The following is an 18,411-nucleotide window of genomic DNA, read 5'->3' on the forward strand; positions in this document are numbered from 1 at the left end:
ATGAGCAGGCCGGAGGTGAAACATAGCACGGGAAGCTTATAAAATGGGACGGATGTGACGTCCACCCCGAACGCTAGCTTGAACAGCTCCGCCAGCGCCACATGATACGAGGCGACAGTATTAGGCATCAAATGACGGTCCTGAAAAGGCCAAGAAAGGACAAGACAACCCGATCCGAAAGAAAAGACAACCTACATAGAGCCAGAAAATGGCGAAAAGAATGCCAGGAAACTTCATACTGTCGCCAAGACGAAGCTCTCAGGTGGGACACCATCAACGAAGCCACCTGATCACCATAGAATTGGTGATACAGCCATGTCAAAAAGACCAGACGCGAAGAGCAGAGGAGAAGGTCGAACCAGCCTTGTAACGGATCGGGCTGACCTGCTGAAAGAGGCGGAGTCACGGGAAACGTCCCGGGTTCGGGCACCGAGCCAATAGCACCGGAAACCAAGGCTGGGCCCGGGACACCTTCTCCCGCGAACAGGGAAGAACGGAATCGGATCAACCAAAAGCGCGCCCAGGACACAGAAGCCGCGGCACGCAAATAGCAGCGGAGGGCCGTAACTGAACGCAAAACACGACGCATCCCTGGCCCGACCAACCAAGTACCAACAAACCAAGAACAAGCCCTAGAAAGGACCGGAGGGAAGCCGCACCGGCAGACGACAGGCGATCCACTAATATGGGAAGGAGCAAAAATCATCCTGAACCTTCGAGAAGACGGAAGCAAGCACAAACGATAAAGGCACCGAAAAACCCAGTCGCACCCGAGACTGAAAGGCATGCAGAACCCCAAGAAGAGGGGAACATGACGGGGAAGTCCTGTCCTAAGTTAAAAGGGGTGAACAACGGAGAAAAGCACCCACCGACAGAACGGAACCAACGGGCGTAAGGGACAGCTTTTGGTAGTAATTTTCACTGGAATAGGGGTTTACTTTGGGATGCTTACCTTTCTGGGTGTTTGACCCGGTCGATAGCAGACATAGAATGCTTCCAATCACACAGGGGTTTCTATAGGCCATTGCTACCCTTGCCTCTCTGAGGGGGGGCCAGGTTCTGGCCATGGTCCCCGGTAGGCCCTAAGAACTCCATACACATGACTGATGCCAAAGTCTGACATTAGCATATCAGCCTGGTATAGCTCCGGGGAGCCAACGGGGCTCCCCCCAGAAATGCTGGAAAAGAAAAACAAAAACCCCGAAGATACACAGCAAACTGCAGTCAGAGAAACATCGGCCACAGAATTATAGTACTGTACTGTAAAGTGAACTGCGCTAGCCGCAGTACACCCCTCACAGCCAGTAACACTCCCCCTACCCGGGGCAAAATGGAAAGCCCCAGACCCCGACATACCCCAAGGGCGAAAACGTCAAACGACGAAGTACCCCAAATGGGGAGTGATTCCCGAATGCCCCCAGGAAAGATGATCCCAACAAGCAAGGGCAATACGTTCGGAGTACCTAAGCAATGTCATCCTAGGCACATGCTGCTCCTGTACTCTAAGATACCTGGCCACCAACACCACACACAGCAGGAACAGCCACACATGGCAAAAATTCCTGGGGGAGGGAAGGGGAGGCCCACTAACGATTGAGAGTGGTAGTTGGATAAAGTGTTGCTTGTTTGTTTTCTTTCTATGGGAATTCTCTTGCTCTTTTCAGACGGCGGTCGCAATTTTTACCAGATTGTGGTCTGTTTTATTTTGCCTATCTTATTGGGTACCCTCCACAGTCAACGGCAATTATGACATACATGTACTTTAAATGTAGAGTGCTCATAGGTCATTGCTCCCTGCGCCTCTGAGGGGAACAGGTTCTGGCTTGTGGTTCCCGGTAGGCAAAATGACTCCTGTGACTGATGACCCAAAACTAATATAGCACATCAGTTTGGATAGCTTCAGAGAACCAACGGGGCTCCTCACAGAAAAACATAAAAAAATAATAAACATTAAAATAAATATGTAAAAAATTTACTTGTGGCAACTCCCGCCTGATATCTAGCTTGGTACAACCACCCTGAGGCAATTGCTCAATGAGTGTACACAAATAATTAAGACGCCCTACCTTGCAATGATTTCGAGGTTACACGTCCCAGAGGCTTGGTCGAGGACCAGGCCTCCTCAGACAACACTTTCAGACTTCATCATGGCCAAAGTTACATACAATTTTTTCATTATATTTCTTGTGACCAGGGAGTGCATTTTGACAATATTAGAAGGTAAATTTTTTATTTTATGTGCACCTGGATGTTGCATCAGTAGCACAGTCCAGGGGTTAATAATATACAACAATATAACAAGTGGTACAATATAATTAATGGCAATACAATACAAAATAGAACTTACTCATCACTGTAGAATATGTCATCTATCCCAGTTGAAAGTATAGGAGGGTCAATACTTGTTGTCACACTAGTCTGTAATCCCATGGATGCAACAGTTTGACTGTTGTAAGGTACCAACCTAACACTCACTGAAGGTTCTCTCACTTCGTGTGTAACTTGCAGGTTTGTAGGCACAGGACCAAATCCAGGTGGAGGTGCAACTGATGAAAATTTTCTTGCCTCAGTAACTTGAGTGGAAGTTTTGGACATAATTTCCAGTTGTTGTATTGTGTTTTGGAAACACTTGGGCACTTCCGTATGAATTAAGTTGATTTTCTGGGGAGCCTCTAAATTACAATATTGAACATTATTATACATCAGGAAATTATTTGTGCTGAAACTTGATTTAAATGGTGCATTTATGACAAGTAACAACAAATATATTATAAGAATGATTATTGTCTGAAGCTACGGCTACGCCTACTTAGATGGCATAGTTTATCAATGTTGCATTTTTGAACTAAAACAAATTCAGGTACAGTATTTAGTATTACAAAAATATAATACCTGAAGTTGATAGTTGTGGTGGTGGTGATGCAGGTGTGGCTGTGCATGAAAAGGGTATCTGAGAAGGCTCCCACATATCAGGCCTGGATGACTTCAAGTTTAGATCATTCATTAAGCGACAGAGATTTTCAATAAAGGCAGCTGTCCCGTAAGGAGAAGACTGTGTTACAGTTGGATACTTACTTTTGACATTCTGTTCATAATCCAGTGAAATATGGCTCGACTCCGATGATGGGCAACTTGGTACATTCTTATGTTTATCATGAACTAAATCTATATTGGCTATTTGGTCACCATGAGGATTAGATACGGCACTCTGTGTGAAAGTATCTCTCAAAGACACTACTGGAGTCAAATTTATGGAAATACTTGAATTTTCTACAGGATTTAGGGTGTTTATCACTGGATCAGTGCACTGAACAATTAGCTTTTCAGAGCTGCTGTAACTAGCTTTAGTAACACTTGAGTCTGGCTGACCTAATACATCTATAGAGGCAGGATGACTGGGAGATGCCCAACCCTCTGCAATAAGAATATCCCCAATGTTTATGTCTTCCTGACTATTAGTGTCCCATAGATTCATATATGCAGCACCCTGAAAAAAAAAACGTTGAATGTAATGAAACGCCATTTCCTGTGTGAGTCCCGGAGACTCCCAGAAGCTATGCAGGCTGAATGGATATGTATAACTTTCTGGTATCAAAGTGCATGGCGTTCTTGCCTACTGGGGACCATGAGCCAGAACCTGGACCCCTCAGAGAGGCACGAGGAGCAATGGCCTATAAAAAAAAAAACCATGTTGTTGGGAGCATTCTATGTCTGCCATCGAAAGGGACAGGCACCTAAAATGCAACAGGGTGCATGGTGCAACAGGGTGCACAACAGGCACCCGAAAACAAACCCTTATTCTGGTGAAAATATTGCTACCAATTACCAAACAAGTGGACAGAACTCCCCAAACAATATTAGCTAACTAGCATGACGTTATCATGTCGCCACGCCACTGTCTGCGCACCCCTCTCCCCCTCCCGGGAAAGAGGAGCCGGGGAGCCTTCTGGACTCACCCAGAAAATGGCGTTTCATTACATTCAACACTGGTTTTCTAGGGGAAGCCCCTTTGGCTCCCAGGAGCTACCTCACCAAAGATAAGAAAAAAAGAGGGACGGAACCGGGAGGCAGACACTAAGTGCCCAACCAAAAATAAAACCACAGGTCAAACCAAAGGACCCTGCCAACGACCCAGGAGACCCCAACCCCTGAACAGGAAGGAAAGGAGTCCAGGCAAACCAAAATGCGCACACGGCCCCAGAGGCCACGACGTGCAGAAAACAGCGAAGAGCCGCAACCAAACAACACACGAAGCACCCCCGGCCCGACCGATCAAGCCACAACCCAAGGACTCCTCCAGAAAAAAGCAGACCCAAACTTAACCTGAGAAGAAAAGGAACTGCAGCAAACGAAAAACCGACCACGAAGACCAAACCAACAGAAAAACACACCAGAATCGAAGGGGCTACGACAACCGAGGAGAAGAGGAGAAACACCCCGGGCCAACGCCCAGGACGGGGCACCGGCAGTGCATAAGCAGGCCGGAGGTGAAAAAACAAACCAGACAGCTAGTAAAATGTAGCAGAAAGTACAGCAACACCAAATGCAAGCTGGAGCAGTCCCGCAAGCGCCACCTGAAACAAGGCAAAAGCATGCTGCACCCATGGACGGTCCCGGAACAACCCGGAAAGGAATGACAAGACAACCCTATCAGAGACCGTAATACACCTACACAGTGATAGGAAAAACCGGAAGAACCGCCAGGAACTACACACTGGCACCGAGACAAAGCACGTAGGTGGGAGACCAACAACGAAGCCACCAGCGCCCACACAAGAGATGAGAACACAAGATGAAAAACCCCGAGCCGAAGACCCAAGGGGAAGAACGAACCAGCCGGGTACAGGGCGGGACCAAACCGCAGAAAGAGGCGGAGCCGCAAGAAGACCCCAGGATTGGACACCGAACAAAGAAGCTTCCCCAACCACGGCCGGCAAAGAACCAAAAGGAACAGCCGCCAGGCAACAGGAAGAGGCCAACAAGGAAATGAGGACCACGAATTGAAGCGTGAAGCAAAAAAAAAAAAGCAACCTCGCAGCCTGCAGGAGCAGCGCAAACGGCTCCAGCAGGGAAGAAGGATGCACCGTTGATATGTCACCGAGGTATATATGAGAACTACTCATGACATGTACTGCACGAAAATAAAATAAACGGCCCTGAAAGGAAAACAAAAGCAGTAGCGAGGATCAGAATCCTAGCCCCACCTGCCTCAACGTAAAGAAATCGTAGGGGCAGAAGAGGAGGAACGGAAGCAACCCCTCACCCGCAGACAGTGCAAGCACTCTCGGACACCACATACAAAAGACCAAACCCGGAATATGTGGCCCCAGCATGGAGCCCGTACCCCGGAGGAAAAAGTGCAGAGGCACACCACGAGACGAGCCCCAGAGCTAAGAGGCCAGGGTGGCAAGGACGGGCTGCGGGAATGCAACTCATGACACGAAGACAGAAGAGGAAGGGGAGACTAGAACACTACCCAAAAACTGAGAGGAACTGACAGGGTAGATAAAGATAAACAGGGTAACACGTGCAGTACGCAAAGAAGGGGACACAGCTGGAAACCGAGTACCCAAATGAGCCACAGGGACATGAGAAAGAACCCAGCCAGTGTCAGAGCAGGTAACAGATGGAAAGCCTGAGCCAGCGATGTGGTGGAGGCAGACACCAGACACAGCGCCAAATGTAAAGATGAAAGAGAATCATAGAATCATAAAATCCAGAACACCCCCAGCAGCTGGGGGCAATGACTGGAGAGAGAAGACAAGTGAGAAGCCGGAATACCAACATGTGTACACTTCCCAAAAACAAAACGATCACCCCGGCACCTGCGCCCGAGGTACGAACCGCACCACCCACCTTCCTGGCGGCGCGCATCATACACCAGTCAGATGTACACACGCCAGCAAGGAGCATGCAACAAATACGAGGCATATGTCGAGACAGGAAGGAGAGACGAAGGGAATACAAAATCAGGCGAAACTATAATCTAAAGAAAACAAGTAGTACGGAAGAGGACCAACGAGTCCGAAAAAGGACCAGAGGAAAGCCTCACCCGAAGTCAACAGACGTTCCCATAATAACGGAAGCATCGAAGAGTGTTGCGAACCCCCGAGAACTTGAGGAGCAAGCACAAAGTCACGGAGGCACATACAGGCCCAAAGATACCCCTGAACAAGGGACATGCAGGGAACCCGATACGAAGGGAACAGTAACGTGACATAACCGTGAAAAACTGAGGAAAAGGAGTGAAATCCTAGGAATGACGGAACCGACGCACCCAAAAGGACATGGAACCAAACCTGGGGAGGGGTAGACCCGAAAACAACATGAACGCAGAGGGGGAAGGAATAACCCCCCCTTCCCCCCGAGGAACTGCCAGCCCCATTCCGAGGGTACAAAAAACCCGAAGCGGGGCCAAACGGGGCTAACGCCCCCAGGCAACCCCTCCCCAACCCCAGGAACCTCCACAGCAGGACCCGGAGCCGGGCCATCCCCGAGGCCCCGGTCTTACAAGAAAAAGCCGGGGCCGCCGTAAAACACTAAGGAAGGGAGCCCACTGGTCGTATGCTACAGCACAGCTAGAGGAACAGGCTCGAAGGCCTCCGCCACCACCCCGGAAGAGGAAAACCCCCGAGGCCGCCCAAGTCTCAACCCAACTAGACGCTGCCCCAACTCCGAAACTGGCCGACGGTCTGGAGCCGGAAGCAAAGGAAAGGAAGTATGCACAACCGAGGGGGAAGAACTAGGAGGAGCAGACGAAACCAAAGCCAGAGCGACTCCCAACCCCAAAGGACTCCAACAACCAAAACGGGACAGTCTTGGGGCATCCGGGGCTGCAATGAACCAAGTGCGTAGCAGCAACTTAAACCGAGCATGCAACGTGGCTGCTGCCTGCACCCACAGAACAGTATCAGAGGCCTGGGTGAACTGGAGTACGAACAGACAACAAACATCGCACGACTCTGGGTCAAGGAATCCCCGACACAACAGGCAGCATGGCGGAGGCAGAACCGGTGAGCGTCACCCTGAGACAAGAGGAAAGAGCAACCTTCAACCTCGTAGGACACGAGGGGGAACTCGGGTCACATCCATCGGCCCGCTTAGCCCCCACGGGGTTTCCCAGAGCCCTTAGCCTTGGTGTCACACTAAAGGAAGCCCAGGCAGGGTGCAGGGTACTGCGAACTGGCCCCCAAGTTTATCAAACAAACCTCTATAAGCTGAACCCCCGGGACGTGTCCACTCATGGGGGGTCTAGCAGAGATGCCACCAAAACAAAAGAACACACAGAACCCAACCAGCAAAGGGAAGAAAGGGAGACCCTCCCATCAGGCAGAAAAACAAAACAAAAGAAAAACCCCGCAAGAGGACAACATACCCGGGCGGAACAGAGCCGGCCGCTTTAACGTTAGAAGACTAGCTGTGCAGTACCCTGCGCAGCTAGTCTTCTAACCGTACCAGTGACGACAACTACCCCTACCCAGGGACACACCAGGGGAAGAAAACCCCAGCCGGCCCCAAGGGTGGAAAGTACCAACCGAGCAGTAAAAGGCACCACGGAGGCAGACCCCAAGGTGACTTGCGGAAGGTGGCCCCAAGCCCCAAGGGCAATACTTACTGGGCACCTAGGGAAGGTAGTCCTAGGAGCATGCAGCCCGAGTACCTCAGAATATTACTCCCAGCTCACACACCCCCTGGAGAGAGAGCCCACGCCACCAGACACTGGTCTGAGACAAAGAATTCTTGAGCCAGAGGCACTTGACTACACCAGACACCCATCGGCCAAGAACTGATAGTTGGATCCCTGGCGTGGAGGGTCTGGGGCTCCCCTCCCCCCTCCTGGGGAGAGGGATGTTGCGCAGACGGCAGCGAGGTGACGCGATGACGTCATCCTAGTTAGCTAATTTTGTTTGGGGAGTTCTGTCCACTCATTCGGCTTTTGGTAGCAATATTTTCACCAGAATAGGGGTTTGTTTTAGGGCGCCTACCTTTCTGGGTGCCTGTCCCTTTCGTTGGCAGACATAGACTGCTCCCAACAACACGGGGGGTTTCTGTAGGCCATTGCTCCTCGTGCCTCTCTGAGGGGTCCAGGTTCTGGCTCTGGTCCCCAGTAGGCCTAGAACTCCATAGATGTACTGTTGCCACGATCTAATACATGCACATCAGCCTAGTATAGCTCCGGGGAGCCAAAGGGGCTCACCACAGAAAGAATGGAAATTTACATAAATTACAGTACTGCACTGTATATATATATATGATACAAATTTATCAAAATCTTACCTTCAAGGAAACAATATGCCCTATGACTGCTTTGTTCTGCACCAACTCCAGAAACCTTTGTGAGGCTTCTCGGCCCCATGATTTTCTTCCATGTGAGGGAATCACATCACTTAAAACTGCCTGGGAAGTTTTAATAAGTATAATAAACAAACTATCAGTGGCTGCTCAAACCTTGCCAGAAATCACAATTTGGTTGCAAGAAAATACAATAGTATAATAAGTCCATAGGTTATACCACAGCTATACCACAGAAAATACAATAGTATAATAAGTCCATAGGTTATACCACAGCACATTTTATATTAAGGAATTACTACTGCCTTGGTGATAGGCAAAATAACCTCCCCCCCCCCCTGTCAAAATCAGAGCCTTATTACATGAGCTACATGTTCAGAGTTTCATCCAGGCTAGCCAACCCATGACTTATGATGAAAGTTTCATAACATGTGCAAATTTCTAGAAATTCATGTTACATTTAGCCTTCAAGTCTTATATTTAGAACCGAATGAACTATCTATTATTTTCCTTCTTTGCCAATATGTACATGTCAAATCTCAGCAATGTATTATTAAATTGATATCTTGAAACAAAACCTTTATGACCTACCAAATGCCATGCAAAATCTGAAGCCAAAACTATTTACTAATTGCACAACCTTTATTTTCTCACACACCAAGAGGGTAGGAAGAAATAAATTTGTTCCCAATAAAATTAACAGTATATATTGTACTAAAAAAACAGCATTGAATGAAATGAAACGTAAATTTCTGGGCGAGCCCCGGAGGCGCCCAGGAGCTATCGGGCTAATATGCAATACATTAGACCAGGGCAATAGTCAATGGAGTTCACAGCCTACCGGGGGTCCACAAGCCAGAACCTGAGCCCCTCATACACACACAGGGAGCAATAGTCCTGGAAAGCCCACTGTGGTTGGGCAAAGGTTTTCCTTATTTGCTATGGACCAGGGTTAGGCACCCAGAAAGGTAGGCACAACAAAACAGATCCCACATGGTAAGAAAATTGCAACCAAAAACTGAACAAAAAGGTAGCCCCTCGGCTACCCAACCTCAGTGTGGAGGCTAAGCATCAAAAATAATATAAAACTGCCAACCGGAGGGAGGGAGGGTGCAAGGAAGCCTCCAGGGCTCACCCAGAAAATGCCATTTCATTACATTCAACGCTGGTGTTCTGTGGAAAGCCTCACCAGCTCCCTGGAGCTACATAACCAAAGATAAGGAAAAGAGGGATTTACCAGGGAGGCGACCACCACACACTCCTCAACTCCAATCAACCTGCAACCCAAAGCCACACACACGAACGCCCAGAACCAGGAATGTTGACCAAATAACGAGCAGCCAGGATCCTGCTCAACCTCCAAAATTCTCATGCCCAAATATCAGCCCAAGACACGTTGCCAAATATGGCATCCAAAGCAGCAAACTGCCAAACATCATGGGCAAGAGGATAGAACTCAGGCTAGCTAGACTTAATAACTTTGCAGACAACCTGGGAGACCCCGAGCCCTGGAACAGGGAACAAGGGAAACCGGATCAACACAGAGCGTATCCCTGGTCACAGAAGCCGAGGTGCATAGGTAATGCCGAAGAGCCACCACCGGACACAACACATGATGCACCCCCGGCCTACCAACCAAGCATCAATGACCCAAGGACCCTACCGGAAAGCAGCTCTCTCATTCTTTGCCAGAAAAGAAGGCCACAACTAAACAAATTGATTACCAGGACCAAAAGAGCAGAAACCCCTGCACCGGAGAACATGAATCTCACCAACCCAACCCCCAGAGGCCAATGCCAACAGAAAGAGAGCCTTGGAATGTCTCGTCGCTGGAGGAGACAACCTGAAACGCCCACGAATCGTGGAACCAGGCGTGACCAGAGCGTGCCTCCCCCCTCCCCACAGGGCACCCACAAAATGGCTGACGCTCCTTATGAGAAGCCAGCTGACAAGCAGGGCGATCATTGCGTTGACCAGATGACGCCGGCTCCAAAGGAAGTGCCGGTTCAAAAACTGGCATCAACGGGCCACCCCAAACTGTGGAACCCCGAGCTCTGACACGACTCTTCCGAGAAGGCCGAGAACGGCCACCCCGGAGAACCAAGAAGTCCAACATAAGACGACACCTAGACAAAGTTGCCTACAGAAACTACATGACAGCAGTCTCTGCAAATAGCAACAGACAAAAAGGCAACAAAAACCGAAGAGCCAAGGCCCAAACAGATTCCAAGGAGAAGAACAGCCTACTGGCACACGAGGTGAGAAGCAAAGAACAGACACCCCGCCTCTCTGAGAATCGGTGCAAACAACTTCAACAGTGCAATCGACACCCTAGCCAAAGAGGCCAGCGCCGCAGAAGAAGGCCTGGCACCCAACACTCCCACACCCTCCTAAAGCAAGTCCAAGGACAGCTCGAGAAGGAAAAAGAAGAGCAAGACCGAAGCCAAATATCCACAGGCGCGCAAGTCCTCAGCAACCAAAGACGCCAAAAGGGTGGGAACCTGCACATGCAGCTGTACAAGACCAACATCCCAAGGAAGCACAGGGGTGAACAAGCACGCAGTAAGACGCTCGAGGTTGCCCCCCCCCCCAGGTAAACCTGCAGAACAGAAGAAGTTTCTCGGCATTCAAGTATAATTACCTAAGTGTAGTAACAGGATAAGAGCTACGCTCATGGTGTCCCGTCTCCAATGTGCAGGTCTGACAGAACCCAAGCCATGCCCTCAACGAAAAGAATGGGCAGTCTGCCAGCCAGGAAAACTCCAGAACCTCACCATGCACCCAATACAGGGAAGAAGAACCAAACTCAAACGAGGAAGGATCCATAACAGAGGAAGAATCTGGGTCTCGCAGGAGGTATGCAGCAAGTGCCTCCTGAATCTTCTCAGGTGACATCCAAGAAGCAGAAAATCTCCAGAAGAAAGGAGCCGAGGAACCCAAGGGATCCTGGAACCGAACCTGGGGAGGAGCCGAACCCAAATCATACTCACACAGGAAAGGGGGGCTAAGAAAACCCCTTACCCTTGCAACTACAAGCCCTGCAAAGAGAGCACTAACATCCAAGCGGTGTCAAAGGGGGCCCAAGCTCCCCCAGGTCAACTCCTCCCCAGCCCCGGGATCCACAAAGTTGGGACCCGGGACAGAGCAATTCTCCATACCCTCTACCCCTGAAGAAAAGGCTGAGTCCAGGGAAAAGGCAGAAAAGGGGAGCCTGCTGGTGGAGCCCAGAAGCCTCGGCAGGAGGAACTGGCTTAAATGCCTCCGTTCCCAACCCGAAAGGGGCAGCCCCCGAAGCTGCCAGTCTCGTTACCAACTAAACCCCACTCTGACTCTGAAACCCTCAGACGTTTGGGAGCCAGAAGCATGGAGGGGGGGAGGCAGGACGAACAACAGGAAGGACCAGAGAGCATGGACTGAACCAAAGTCGAAATGACTAATGTCCCCAATTCCGGGTCCTTATAACCAAAATGGGGCAGCCTTAGGGCATCCAGGTGGGCAACCAACCTAGCGCGTTGTAGCAACCTAAACCTAGCATGCAACGCAAATGTCGCCTGTACCTTAATCTCAATGTTATCAGAATGGGTAAATAGGAGAACAAGCAAAGAGCATTTTTTGCAAGACTCCGGGTCAAAAGTGTCGGTAACCCAACAGGAACCATGATGGTGGCAAAAATGGTGACTGTCACCCTGAGACAGTGGCACATAGCAACCTTCAAACTCACATGAGGCGAGCTGGAACTTGGAAGATGCATCCATAGGTCCACCGAGCCCCCTAACAGGGTTTTCCAGGCCTGGTAGGTAAACTGCTACGGAATGCCCAGGCAAGGTGTTGCTAACCAGTTAGACCCAAGCTAACACGGGAAAGATCAATACACTGAAACCTCTGCAACATGTACAATCACAGGAGCCTAGTGGATCACCACCAAAATATTATAAGTAGTCCTATAGCCACACCAGGCAGACAAAACAAAAAGTAAAAGAAAAACCCCACAAAAGTACAATATCCAGAGGAAACAGGAATCGGCCACTGCATAGGTAAACTGGCTGCACAACACCTTGATGCCCCAACCAGCAACAATACCACTTTCTATCCAAGGCCAAACAAGGGCCATAAAACCCCAGCTGGTCCCAAAGGCAGAGTAAATACCGAGCAGCAAAAACCCCTACAGAAATGGCGTCCCAAAAACACCAGGGAAGATAACCCTGACACCCAAAGGTAGTGCTCACAGGGCACTTGGGGAAGACTGCCCTAAGTGCATGCAGCCCTGGTTCACTTCAGGTACACCTGGCCACAACACCACAAACAGCAGAGGACACCACTAAGGTAAAACACTGCCAGGAAACCAAAGCCAGAGTTGACGACCACCCCGGAGTGCATTAGCCAACGAACTGAGGTTGGGTAGCAGGCTCAGAGTCCAGGGGGTGGAGGGGGAAGGTGAGGGTTGGGGCTGTGCATACACAATGGCATTATGTGACATTTACTTGTTTCTTTGGGAATTGGTTTTCAGTTGCAATTTTCTTACCATGTGTGGTCTGTTTTGTTATGCCTACCTTCCTGGTGGGGTTAGGCACCTTCCTGGGTGCCAAACCCCAGTCAATTGCAGATAAGAAAAATCCCAACCACAGAGAGGTTTTCCAGGGCCATTGCTCCCTGCACCTCTCTGAGAGGGCCAGGTTCTGGCTCATGGTCCCTGGTAGGCTGAACTCCATTGACTATTGCCCTGGTCTAATGTATTGCATATTAGCCCGATAGCTCCAGGAAGCTGGAGGGGCTCCCCACAGAAAAGGGAGCCATATATATTAATGAAAACGAGAAATCTCAAAATGAAAATATTTAGTTCACTAACGCTGATGGTCATCATACAAATTTGGGTACTAAATCAACACTGTGCTATACTGTCAAAGTACCCTACAGTACATTGGACAGACAAGTTCATAAATTAATATAATAAAAAAATCTCTCACCTTCATAGCCTGGGCTGGGAGTGTGAAGAATTTCTTGTGAACTAAACGCAGACATGAATAGTCACACTGACAAACAGTACCATAGTCCACAAAGAACAGCTGAAATGTAACAACTGAAAAATTACATTCACCATTTATAAATGCTAACATGTATATTTATGTACATCATTGTATTGAACTTAATATCTCTATAAATTGACTATTTTCAATATCCAGCACTTATATTTATACCAACAATAATTTACAGCTGGGTTACCATGCATAAACATTCCATCTTTTCCAGAGAATCCACTCCTACTTTAGTTCTCATACTTATAACCTCAAATGAATAACCCAATTCTTGACTAAATAAGGGTCCATACCTGGAGCATACCTGGAGAGAGTTTTGGGAGTTCTTCGACTCCCCAAACCCGCCTGAGGCCAGGCTCAATTTGTGATATTTTGGTCCAACAGGCTGTTGCTTGGAGTAGCCCACAGGCTCTCATATCCACTAGAGCCTGGTTAATCCAGCACTTCTTGCAAGAACTTGTCCAAGTGCCTCTTGAATACATCCACCTTCATTCCGGCAATATTTCTAATGCTACCTGGTAGGGTGTTGAACAGCCGTGGACCTCTGATGTTCAGTGTTCACTGATTGTGCCTATGGCACGTCTATTCCTCACTGGTTCTATTCTGCATTTCCTTCCATACCTTTTGCTCCAGTATGTTGTTATTCTACTGTGCAAGTTTGGGACCAGGCCCTCCAGTATTTTACATGTACTGTATACGTGTGTCCATGTATGCATATCCATGGTCTAGTACCGACCTAAACAACACTTTCATTTCATATGAATCAACTGGGTTATTTGTTTTTAGCCATGTTATTCTGACTATTCTATGCATTTTAATTACTCTATAGCTCCTAATTATTGTACCTTTCTATCACCAAAAACAATTTATTTTGTTTTCCCTCCTCTTGTCATATATTACTCTGCAGGTAAAAGAAAGGGACTTAGGACTTATGATTCATCACTCACTGAAAGTTGCTCAGCAAGTAGGGGCTGTAGGGAAAAACTAACCTTTGACCTTAAGTAATAGAAAGTGGTTATTCCACAGAAACATCTATTTTTATTACTCATAAGGTAATAAACCCATGGAATTGCCAACTCACAGAAGCTGTTAACGCCAAGACAGTACTGTTCTCCAGTTAAAAATTCAGCAAGAAATTTGTTTCAGAAATAATGGCGAGACCATTGATAAGCTACCAGCTTATCAATGGAGGCAGAGTTAGATGCAATAGCCACTAGCATACAGCTAACAATAATTATTCCCCATCAGCAAACCTCACAATGAGAAGCCCAAGTAACACAGCAATAAAGCAATGAATGGTCCCTACAGAACAATCATTCAAGGGATAGCCACCACCACTTAGGTGAAAGTATAGAGCTGAAGGCAAACCCAGTCAGAGTTGCATTCAAATACTTACCAGGTTAGTGAATGAGATGGGAAGGTGGCCAATACCCTGAGTGACCTGGGGACAGATTCACGAAGCATTTACGCAAGTACTTACGAACGTGTACAGCTTTCCTCAATCTTTGATGGCTTTGGTTACATTTATTACAGTTTACAAGCATGAAAACTTCTCAATCAACTGTTGTTATTGTTATAAAGAGGCTCTTTGTGCTTCGGAGCTCATTAACTGTTTAATAATTGTAAACAAAGCCGCCAAAGATTGAGAACAGATGGTCAGGTTCATAAGTGCTTGCGTAACTGCTTCGCAAATCAGGACCCTGGGCTGCCATCTGGTGGCAGTTGGACACATCACAGTTAGGGTATCCTCCCACTACTCCCTAGTTTATTCAAATTTTACTATTTTCATATTTTGTCCTATACTTTTCTAGTGGGATTTCTCAGTTTTAGGTTCGGCTCTGATTCCTAGACGCCCCTCGCCTGTGAGTCTCTGGTCCTGACTCCCAGTAGGTCAGTATGGATACCAGCGGCCCAGTTAATTACCTTAGCCTTGATAGTTAAGTTCTCAAGTTCATGGAAATACTGAAGGGGCTGCCTCAGAAAAATAAATTTAGGAAAACAAATGCTGAATGTTCAAATGTTTGTAAACTTATACATAATGAGTTATGCCACACAATCAGCAATGCGTATACTGTACCAATTTCTTTGAAACAATACTCATGATCATTCAATTTCCCAATATTTTTGACAGAATCCATAGATGTAGCCCAATAAATAAATTGGCTAACAAAACAAAAATGTATAAAGATTTTATGCACCAGTGAATGGTGCCCTCTGAGGTGCAACGTTTAGGCACCAGCCTGTGATATAAGGGTGGACCACTCTATATCTATCTATAACTTTTATAAATAAATAAATAAATAAATAAAATAAATAAAATAAATAAAATAATAAAATAAATAAAATAAATAAAATAAATAAAATAAATAAAATAAATAAAATAAAATAAATAAAATAAATAAATAAATAAATAAATAAATAAATAAATAAATAAAAACTCCCATGGGATATTTGCAACCAAGATTAGTATTCCTTCATATTATGAAATGAGAAATTTTGGTGCAGCTTTGTTTATTCATTTTCAAAATTTATCAAGGTCTTTTTCCTGACTGATACAATGGTCATAAGAGCTGCCACCAGGTAGTTACATGACCTAATAAGTCTACCAAAATGAATCTTTCTTGCATCAAGAAGTTTTACAATTTTTAAGCTGATTTATGAAGACATCCGAGGCATGTTGTATACTCACTGAAGATGACTGTAGAAATTTATTAAATAGGCTAAATCATATTGATGATAAAATACCTTAACAGTTCGAAGGTCTTCCAGTGACACAATAAATGCCCTATAGAAATTCATGTCTTCCTCGTGAAGAGCAATGACCGGAGCACGAATGGTCACCTTTTCCTCTGGAATAACATAGCGTTCTCCAAGGCGACTGCTGTAGAACTCGCTGTGGAATATAAAATGCACAAGTGTAATTTTATCATTAAAACTGAGAAACAAACTATAGCACCATGCTTCTATTTCAAACCAGATCTGGTCTGATCAAATGAGGGAAGTATTCAGTCTCCTATCTTAGTAAAACTCACCTTGCTAATACTATTACTCATCATCTTCCAATCCTCCTCCTCTTCTCCCTATTTTTCTTTAACAGACTGTTATTGATTTAGATAACCAAGCTTGCTCACTTTCACTACCTTAGTTTTCTCACACTTGTTTTAGCTAGCATAGTTTACTAACTCTCAATAATAAGACTAGAGTTCTACAAGCAGGATTTTCCATTGAATTAGAGCTAAAAATTCAGCTGAAAAAACTTCATGTACAGTATAATGGGATGACGTGACAAATTGTCAACGCCCTATCACCATCAAGGCCACTATAGATGGAGGCCTTTATGTAAATTCAGGTAAATAAAATTGGTAAGCGTGTTTTTAAGGACCAAAGGCTGGCTGGCAAGTAAGTAATTATCAAAAGAAGGCACCAAACTGGGAAGGCTATGTAGCACCATCAAATGTGCGGAATAATCAGAGTGCTAAATATCACAAAGGATGCCAATACGAGAACAGAAATGCATAAGGCGAACGATATCAAAAGTATCCTATTCACCAAGAATTCTATCGAAAACAAGCGACTATGAGGGACAGTCGGAAAACAAGACTCGCGCTCATCCTGGAAGTCAGGACATTCAACAAGGATATGCCATGCCAAGGATATACCATGAGAGGGACAATGCAATTAGGACAATAAGGAGCATGGTGGTGCTTCATTAAGTGACCTTGAGTTAAGCGTGGATGGCCAATACGCAACCTCGCCAGAGCCGTTTCCCATCGCCGGTTACGATGGTAGGAGGACGGCCATGAGGACACACTACTCTTAACTACTGCTGTGCCAAACAACAAATTTCATTTTGAGAGTTGTGCGTTTTTTTTTTTTTACTTAGGCTATATTTTAATGTTTTTTAATGTTTTCATCACTATTTGTGTTTTGAAATTAAAATAGTTGAGTTTGGAAACATTTTGACATTAACTTTACCTGAACATTTATAAAAACAACAAAAATTATGTCCTTAACAATTGCACTATGAAGATTTTGCCACAAACAGGTGTGCAGTGCAGGGGTTAAACAGCCCACGGATGCATGGGGTTCACATCACTTTCCTCAGGGTTCTTGTAAACAGATGTCATTTTTTTTTTAAATCGTGGGACAACATTCCCAGGTGCGAGATCCTCAGTACTGAGCGATCCACCAAGGCTAGCACACGCAGCACAAGCTCACAGCATTGTTGTTAAGCTTGTGACCACAGCATCGCCTAAAAAATGCCAAAAATATATGTACTGTAACTGGTATTATTTAGTGATGATAGTGTTACAGAAGATCCCTGACTGATATACTGCCTGTACTTGACGAAAATTTATTCTTATGTAAATATCTTTATACATCTATATAATGTGTTGTGTTTGGTTAATGTTGACTATTTTGATGTATTATCAGCTGCGCCAGAGAAGGACAGGCATGAGTGAACTGCAGACTAGAGAAGGGAACATGGCATCTGCCTCAGGCGAGGGGACTCTCTCAGCAAGCGAGGCCGCCACAGCTGAGACTGTGGGATCCTGTCGCAGATGGGAAGAAGAAGCCTCCAGGAGCGTCTTCATCATCTCTATCATCTTAGTTGTGTGCAGTTTGCCACACGCCATCATCCACTTCGTCTGTGATTGTGTTAATTCAGTCTACTGTGATCAACAATTCTATGGTTGTCTAGACGCCTGGCTCCTCATTCACACTCTACAATGGCTCCAATTCTGCCTGGACCCGATAGTGTTTGTTGTGGTTAGCGCGGAGTACCGCAAGGCCGTTCTTCAGTGCCTCCGGCGTTTGTCCCGAACTCTCACCTTCCGCAGTGACCAAATGAGACACCAGTAACCCAACTGGTTCATACATACCCAGCCAAATGAGGCGAATTTACTCTCCCACCTCATTCGTCTACGGTAAGAACTAGGGTAAGGACCGGTCCATGGATGCATTCACTCCTCGACACTTATGACCCTTGAACTGTGAGAGGTCAAACTCAACCTTGCTGGGCAACTATCCTGAACAAGATACAGAAATAAGACACAATAAGGCGGCTGAAACCAACCAACACCCA

The 18,411-nt window shown here is 46.6% G+C and overlaps 1 protein-coding gene across 1 annotated transcript in view; it reads right to left on the minus strand.

Moving 5' to 3' along the window:
• Positions 1-17,096, minus strand: part of LOC138349812 (uncharacterized) — a 37,046-nt gene extending 19,950 nt beyond the window's left edge. The window contains exons 1-6 of the mRNA XM_069314825.1: positions 17,044-17,096; positions 16,071-16,218; positions 13,257-13,355; positions 8,278-8,397; positions 2,893-3,487; positions 2,348-2,672 (exon numbers count right to left, since the gene is read on the minus strand). Of these exons, the coding sequence (XP_069170926.1) occupies positions 2,348-2,672; positions 2,893-3,487; positions 8,278-8,397; positions 13,257-13,355; positions 16,071-16,218; positions 17,044-17,096 (1,340 nt within the window). The remainder of the gene's footprint in view (positions 1-2,347; positions 2,673-2,892; positions 3,488-8,277; positions 8,398-13,256; positions 13,356-16,070; positions 16,219-17,043) is intronic.
• Between the last annotated feature and the right edge of the window lie 1,315 nt (positions 17,097-18,411).

The sequence above is a fragment of the Procambarus clarkii genome, chromosome 7, assembly GCF_040958095.1.
Source record: "Procambarus clarkii isolate CNS0578487 chromosome 7, FALCON_Pclarkii_2.0, whole genome shotgun sequence".
Lineage (NCBI taxonomy): Eukaryota > Metazoa > Arthropoda > Malacostraca > Decapoda > Cambaridae > Procambarus > Procambarus clarkii.